Source organism: Neolamprologus brichardi, chromosome 9 (assembly GCF_056152115.1).
Source record: "Neolamprologus brichardi isolate AB-2024 chromosome 9, ASM5615211v1, whole genome shotgun sequence".
Lineage (NCBI taxonomy): Eukaryota > Metazoa > Chordata > Actinopteri > Cichliformes > Cichlidae > Neolamprologus > Neolamprologus brichardi.
In genome coordinates this window covers 28144124-28151716 of record NC_142112.1, presented here as the reverse complement: position 1 = coordinate 28151716, position 7593 = coordinate 28144124, and the positions used below count along the sequence as shown (strand labels likewise).

The 7593-nt window shown below is 40.0% G+C and overlaps 1 protein-coding gene across 1 annotated transcript in view; it reads right to left on the bottom strand.

The window, feature by feature from the left end:
- Positions 1 to 5277: 5277 nt before the first annotated feature.
- Positions 5278 to 7593, bottom strand: part of tmx3b (thioredoxin related transmembrane protein 3b) — a 38138-nt gene continuing 35822 nt past the window's right edge. The window contains exon 16 of the mRNA XM_087846252.1: positions 5278 to 7388. Within this exon, the coding sequence (XP_087702378.1) occupies positions 7125 to 7388 (264 nt within the window). The 3' untranslated portion in view covers positions 5278 to 7124. The remainder of the gene's footprint in view (positions 7389 to 7593) is intronic.

The window sequence follows — 7593 nt, the reverse complement described above, 5'->3', positions numbered from 1 at the left end:
CTCCAGAAACAGCTGCATCTCAGGTACTGTAAGTCACCAAGACCACCCTGAGGGGACAGGTCCCTTCAGTAAATGATCACGACCCAGGAAACATCATTAGGCAACTGCTGTGTGGCAGTGGCCCGTTGGTAGAGCGATAAGGAGAAAAACACCACTGGGAAACGCTTACAGTGCTCTTGGCAGGGGATAATATGCACTTGTTATTCTCAGCAGAGATGTGCATCATTTCAGCAATAAATAAAAAATTGTCACAAACTGGAATACGGAAAGAAGTTGATTTATTTGTCACGATTTTAAATGGACCATTTTTCCAACAGCGACTGCACATGGCAGGTCTGTTAAGCTTTAAATCTCTCCACCTTATAGAGGGGCGCATGTGGCTCTAGCAAGAGCAGCATTTTAAAAACATCATTTACAGGTGCAAAACTGGCCTGATATCAGACCAAACTGTCAGGCTGTTACACTCTGCTTCCATTTGTGGAATCGATTTAAAGGTATGGCAAGAGCAAAGCTGCAATCATCAGCGTGCACGTCTAAACACCAAACAGTTTTTAGTATTTAGGGCTTATGTCTCATAGGCAAGTGTAAACTTAACTGAATGTAGAGAAGGTTATACTCCAGCAGCTTTGGCCAAACGCATTGCTTATATTCATTCAAAGATGGGAGTGGATCAGCATGGACTCTGAACAGAATAAAGGTTTTTAGGTTTGATAAAAATACTTAATAGAAAATGTCAAATTTGCCTTTTCATTTTAATTTTTGTAATAACTCACCTGTTGAAGCCCTGTTAAGGCTTACAATGTTGTCTGGCTTCTTTGTACATGATTAGCCTACTGCTAGCTATCTGCTAGGAATCACCTCAGCTAACGTCTATCAATTTTTGTGGTTTCGCCTTTTGGACAATATTTCATGCAATTATTATTGAGTTAACTGTACTAACAGTCTGTTCAATGTATCTATATGTTAATAAGTAAGTATCTGTGCCTGTAAAATGCATCCATACAGTTTGAAAATGAATCTTTGTAGCATGCTGGCATTAGCCGATAACTTAGCACTCCACTCTCTAGTGTGTGTACGTTCATTTATAGCTCCAAAAAGAATAAAATGTAAGCAGGCATAACGCTGAATGTAGAGGCTTCAAAATGTTAAAATAAAGAATTAAAGTTGTTTTTGTTTATGGATTTTGAAGAAATATAGCAAATCAAAATATTTGTTGTGGGATGGACACCCCAACACTGACTCTAGTTCTTGATAACCTACTTTAAGTTAATACAGAGCACCTTGTTTATTAGCTTCCTGTTAGCTGGAGAGCATAGGAACCTTATGATAGAACATATAAAGAACTGAGGAACATGGGAGCCTTTGATGGGACATTTGAATAATCAAAGCGACCATGAATCTAAATCCAGTGTCCAAATGAATCACTTATAAAATAATACAACCCCCACCCCCAGCTGTAGTTTATTGCATATCCATGGATCTACCTTTTTTTATTCCAGAAGATGCTGCTTAGTCAACCCTCATGGACTGCAACAATAAAACACCAAATTTTAGATTAAAAATAAAACAGAGCTTGTGGAGCACAGGATGCAGAGGTAGCACACGCGTCCATCAGGTTGAACATGAAATAATAATAAATGTAGTTTAAAAGTTATTTGGGTACTGTTTTAGATACAGCTCTCAAATAGTTTGTGTACAAGAACATTCTGTGATCTTTTATTATAACGCATACTTATACACCTGTTCAACTGTTGCAATGCAAATATCTGTAGTCTGGAGGATGACCTGCATCTCAGATGAGAACAAAGGTAATTTTAAGTGGCTTTGAATATGACATTATTGTTTGTGCCAGATGAGCTGTTTAAGTATTTCAGAAACTGCTGATCTACTGGGATTTTTCTGCACAGCCATCCCTGGGTTTTACTGAGAATGGTTTGAAAATGAGAAAATATCCAGTGAGCTGCAGTTCTCTGGGGACAAGAACAACTTGCTGATTCAAGAGATAAAAGTAGACTGGCCAGACTGCTTTGAGCTGACAGAAAAGCAACAGCAACTGAAACAATCACTTGTTACAACCAGAAGAGCATCTCTGAACATTGAAGCAAGTGGGCTACAGCAGCAGAAGACCACACCAAGTGCCACTCCTGTCAGATAAGAACATGAAACCAAGGCTTCACACAGGCTCACAGAACTGAACAAAAGAAGATTGATAGAAGAAAAACATTGCCTGGTCTGATGAGTCTCGAAACTGGATGGAACCGTCCAGCTTTGTGTGAGCAACTGCCAGTGCTGCTGTTGGTGTTGAGGATATTTTCTTGGCACGCTCTCGGCCCCTCATGCATTTTTTAAATACCACAACCGACCTGAGTATTGTTGCTGACCACATCTATCCCTTTTGAGACCACAGTGTCCTCATTTTCTGATGGTTGCTTCCAGCAGGATAATGCATGGTGTCACAAAGCTCGAATCATCTAGAACTAGTTTCTTGAGCACGACAGCAACCTGGTGGCTGTGACTGTGAGATCAAGAGGAATGTTTGAAGTATGTTGTTGAAGCTATGCCACAAAGCAGTTTCAATTCAAAAAGGAATCCAATCCATCAATAACAAGGTGCAACTAATGAAGTGGCCAGTAAGTGCGGAGTATGTGGAATAGACGGACTCAAGGAAGAAAAAGGCACACGTGCATAAGTGGGTTGAAATCTTTGTGATGATTCTGTACCATAATGGGTGAGATCTAATAGTGTTCAGACATCACAAACTAAACATAGTTTCTTTACCACGTACTGTGTGTGTTTCAAAAACAGGGTGTGTTTGCTGCTCTAATGCGGAGTTCTTATCTCAGCTTCTATCTGCAGTTACCATCCCCTGCAGGAGTTTGCCTATATGATGCTTTTTGATGCAGGAGAAGTTGTAACAGCGTTGATGGGCAACAACCATCTTTGCAGAATAATTTTCACACAAGCCCTGAAGAAAAGTTTGCCAAATTGTCAGAGTGCGCAGATGAAAACGGCAGCAACGAGCCCCGTCTATCGACTGACAGGCTGACAAGCGCCTATTAAGCCCAGTTGAACTGTTGAGGTAAAGTCGGATCCCCAAAAATAGTCATAGACAGGGCTATGAGAAAGGATGTAACAGCTGATGATTGAAACAAATAAACGTGCACACACACACACACACACACCGATTCACTGAGAGGAGGTGAGATATCTCAAAAGGGCAGATTTGCCTACATTGTTTGTGTAATTAGGCATTGAGGTATTTTTCTATAGTGGCAGCAAACAGATGGAATCGGGCAGCTGCAGCCATCTATCGACCATACAAAAATGAATAAATAAATAAAATATATACTCTTGTTTCTAACAGGATCTGCAAAGACTCACAGGGAACAAGTGTGGGCTGGTTTCCATGGTGAGCAAAGTTAATCAGCTATTTCTCATCTTGCTACTGATTGACACCAACTGAGCTCAGACTACACTCGACATGGAGGGTTGAAGCATTAACTGAAATAACCATCTCTTTCCTTCTTTTTTATTTTTTGCTTTGACCTTACATGTGAACCTAAACCATTAAACACCTCCCATGTGAGTCAGAAATGAGATGATTACTATCTCGCCTTAATTTGCCATTCCAACATAAGACAGACGTCAGAACGAGCTCCAATGTGTAATTGCCCTTGTCTAGCGCGCCAGACTGTTGGTACTTTGGGAAAAAAAAGAGAGAGAGAGAGACACCAGGCCTCTTTCATTTACCACACGATGAAACTCATTCTCAGAATATAGCGCGAGGTAATTGAGCGATGAATTACTTTTTGCATCAGCACCACTCAATGACACTGATTCTGATGTAGTAATATATTATCTCCCCCTATGTGGTAATTTGTCCCCAAAAAGACATCCGCTGGAAAATTCTCTGACTTTATCAAACCTGAAAACAACCAATCAAACTTTACGAAAAGCAACACTTTTTTTCCCCCTCCCAAATCATGTGAGGGAAGTATGCTGACGGTGTGCGTTTTCATTATGTAAAGTCACGTTTCTGAGTTTGACTTGAGAACGTCGTCTTTCCCTAAAGAGAAGAAATAAATGAGTTTCACATCAAGGAAAGCAATCAGCCCTGGTTAAACCTAGATCTCCAAAAATGTGATTATATCCGCCATATGTGGGTACACACCTCTGCCAAGGATTATAATGGTGGAAGTGGGGGGATGAAAAAAAAACACATTTGTCTGTGTGATAATTAAAGCTTGGCAGAGAACTATAGTGTGCAAAAGTCTTGAAGAAGTCTTCATTTCTTTATGTTTTTCAAAGAAAAATGAAAATACGTGCAGTGATTTATTCATTAGTACAGAAGGAAATACAGCACATAAGGAGTTTGTATTATTCTACCAGGGTTTAAAGTCAGAAGCAACACCTGCTGCCATTTCTTTTTCAGTGTAGATGTGTTGTGATTTGCCAATTGTTGATTAATAACTCTTTGGGAATCACTTTGTACAAAATTACTATTTTATGTCTGTCAGATTCTGTCATCTTTCATACATGCAGATAAAGATATTCAGTGTGCTTTTGTGACAACCTGCTACTAACAAAGCACCTACAACTGTTTTTTTGTCTGGTATGTGTTGGTGTAGACCTGGCACTGGTTCATTCTTTGAGTTAGGAGCCTTGTTACATAGCTTACCAAACAAAATCATTATACTGAAATACTGTGATACTGCTACCCCTCAGCCACCTATAACATCAATTACAAAATCTTACATCATCTTGTTATTGCATACACAAGATGGTCAGAAAACTTACTTTTGCTTTCAGATCAAGGTCCCTGAGATGCATCCAAAATTTTTTAGAACATTCACCAATGGTATTAACTGAAAGTCTTACTGTGTTCTCAGTGAAATTTACCTTTGACTTTGAGGTCTAGGTCACTGAGTTTTAATCCTGTCCAAGATTTTTAGTAGATACATCTTTGGTATCAACTTGAAGCTCCTATTTCACCTCATTCTCGAGTTACCAAATTCACAAACTTAATGTCCACGCCACCTACCCACACTGCTGAGGGGAAAAGGCATCATGTCCAAGATCTTCAAAAATCCCAGAGAACTACTGCTCACAACCACTTTAAAAAAATTAATAGTAACTCTGGCGCTTGGAAGCAAAACAAAGATATGAGGACCGGCTCAAGACTTTTACACAGCAGACCTAAAAGGAAACCTAACAACCCGACATTACATGATGAAAAAAAGAAAAAAAAATCCAATGAGCAAGAAAAAAAGACGACCATCTTTATTTCAATCTTTCCAAACTGTAATAAAATGTGACAAACTCAATTCAAACCCTAACAGGAAGTTTGGCAGATAGTGGTAGGCAACTACAGACCAGAAGGCAAGGCGAGGGCATGGCTCCTTTAGCGCAGCTTCACAGTAAACCACAGATAATAAGAATTTTCTTTTAAAAAAGAGAAAATGTGTGCTTATATTGAGTCGAATGAGTTACTGAACTAGAACAGAATGGTGAAATTACTGTTATTCCTGCTTTTTAAAGGAGCTCTGAGGCAGCTCTTTGGACAGAGCCGGGCGAGCGCGGCCCCAGCTTCGTCTTTATGCTATAAGCTGCCTACCTGCTGACGTAGACACATGTCAGCAGCATCAACCGTGTCCTCTAACTCTTGGCAAAAAACAAGAAAAGAAAAGAACATTTAAAGAAAATCTTATATTGAAGAAAATTGATCTTTATTGGAAAAGGTGGACGCCACGTAACTCGCCGTACCAGCTGAGAGTAAGAATCTATTTTACAGATATTCAAGTTGTGTTTTCAGATGCTTTGAGGTCTCTGCCTCATTGAACCCTAAATCCAATAAGGTGCACTGTACTGTGGAATTTTCATAAAAATGTTATTACACTGGGTGTAGAGGATTTTGGGAACACTCTGTCTTTTTATGAAATAGATTGGTCTGGTGAATTAAGGAGGAATCCATTATCCCTACTTGATTTCAGCTATTACACACACTTTAGTCACAAGGAGAGGGTATACAGGATCTCTATGCCTTGAGACCAACAAAGAAAAAAAAACCAAAACAACAACAACAGCATAAAGACAATCCTAATGTTCTACATGCTCTGTGTACATCTCAGGGCATTGGGATGTAAACTTCAAAATGTCAAATGAATTGAATATAGAAACCGGTGATGGGATAGCCTGAAATATGGAAACAGACAGAGCTTGTCTGTCTGAGGAATATGACTTGTTAAGATCCACAGGAGCTACTGATGCATGTTATGGCTTTTGCTAGACAGGTACATCCTGTCTATATAAGGATATTTTTTATTAGTTTTTACCCAGTTGGTCATGTTGGAAGGAAATGGGTTAAAAATGTCCATCTGCCGTGTGTCGGTATCACAGCGAGTGATCCCGCTTATTGTCCCCAGTCTTTCTTAATGACAGCAGATGGCTGACAGAGAAATGCGGTGAAGTGCAGAACTGTCTGGGCACTTTGTAACCCTTTATAAGAAGAAATATTTTTAGGCAATAACACAGAATTAAAAACAAAAAACAAAAACTGCACATTTCAATGATGGCAGATTTTCCTTGTTGGGCACTTCTTTTTCATTCTACACGCGTCAATAACAATACACAAGCCTACACAATGGACTGAGGGCAAATTTAAAGGCAACATCAATCAGTTTCTACTTCTGCAGGATAATATAGAAAATGAGAATAAAAATGAAAAATAGTTTGGTATGCGACAAAAAAAAGTGGTTTCAAGACACTGACCTATGAAATCAGGGTGTCACACGTCACATGGAATAACCACTGGTTGGTTGGTTGGAATCATAATAAATAAGATGGTATGTTTGGTTCGCAGCCATCCCTTCTTCATGTGAACAGTGTTTACACTCCATCATTAAAGAGGCTGTTTGCTTTCAACATAATTCAGTGGCTTCGCCAAGCAGCCGACCTTACACGCAGACAAAGAACTCAAAGATGGAAGAATAGTCTGTGCTAGAGGGGCTCTGAGGGGAAGTGAGATGAAAAACAAAGCACAACAGTAACACATTGATATGTCTTTGAGTTTCATGTCACTGCATTTGACTAGGCCTATGATCCTCTATCCAGCAGGTGCCCCTGTGTTAATCGGTTTTCTTCTCTTCAGGATCCTTCTCTCCAACGTCCTCATCCTCTTCTTCTGGGCCCTCCAGCGCCGCAGCACGTTGCCTCTCCTCCTCCTCCTCTTCCTCCTCCTCGTCAGTCAGGCCCTCTCTCTTCAGCGCATCTATGTCATCCGAACCGTCATCAGACTCAGCTGTGCAGATGCCATAGCACATCAGGCTAATTACGCCCAGCGGTAGGCCAAACAGGAAGCAGCCCAGCAGTGGAGAGCTGCGAAACACCGACTGATGTGGGAAAGAAGACAGCGAAAGATGAAAGGAAAATTAAGAACGCGAAGCACGAGGGGTGGGGGAGAGTATAGGGAGACAAATTTGTAAAAGACACTAATACAGTAACTTGAGGAAAACACTGAAATAATCCAGTGAGAAAATACAAAAGAGAAAAATATATAACCTTAGTTTTATCTTTCAGCAACCAAACACCACTTTA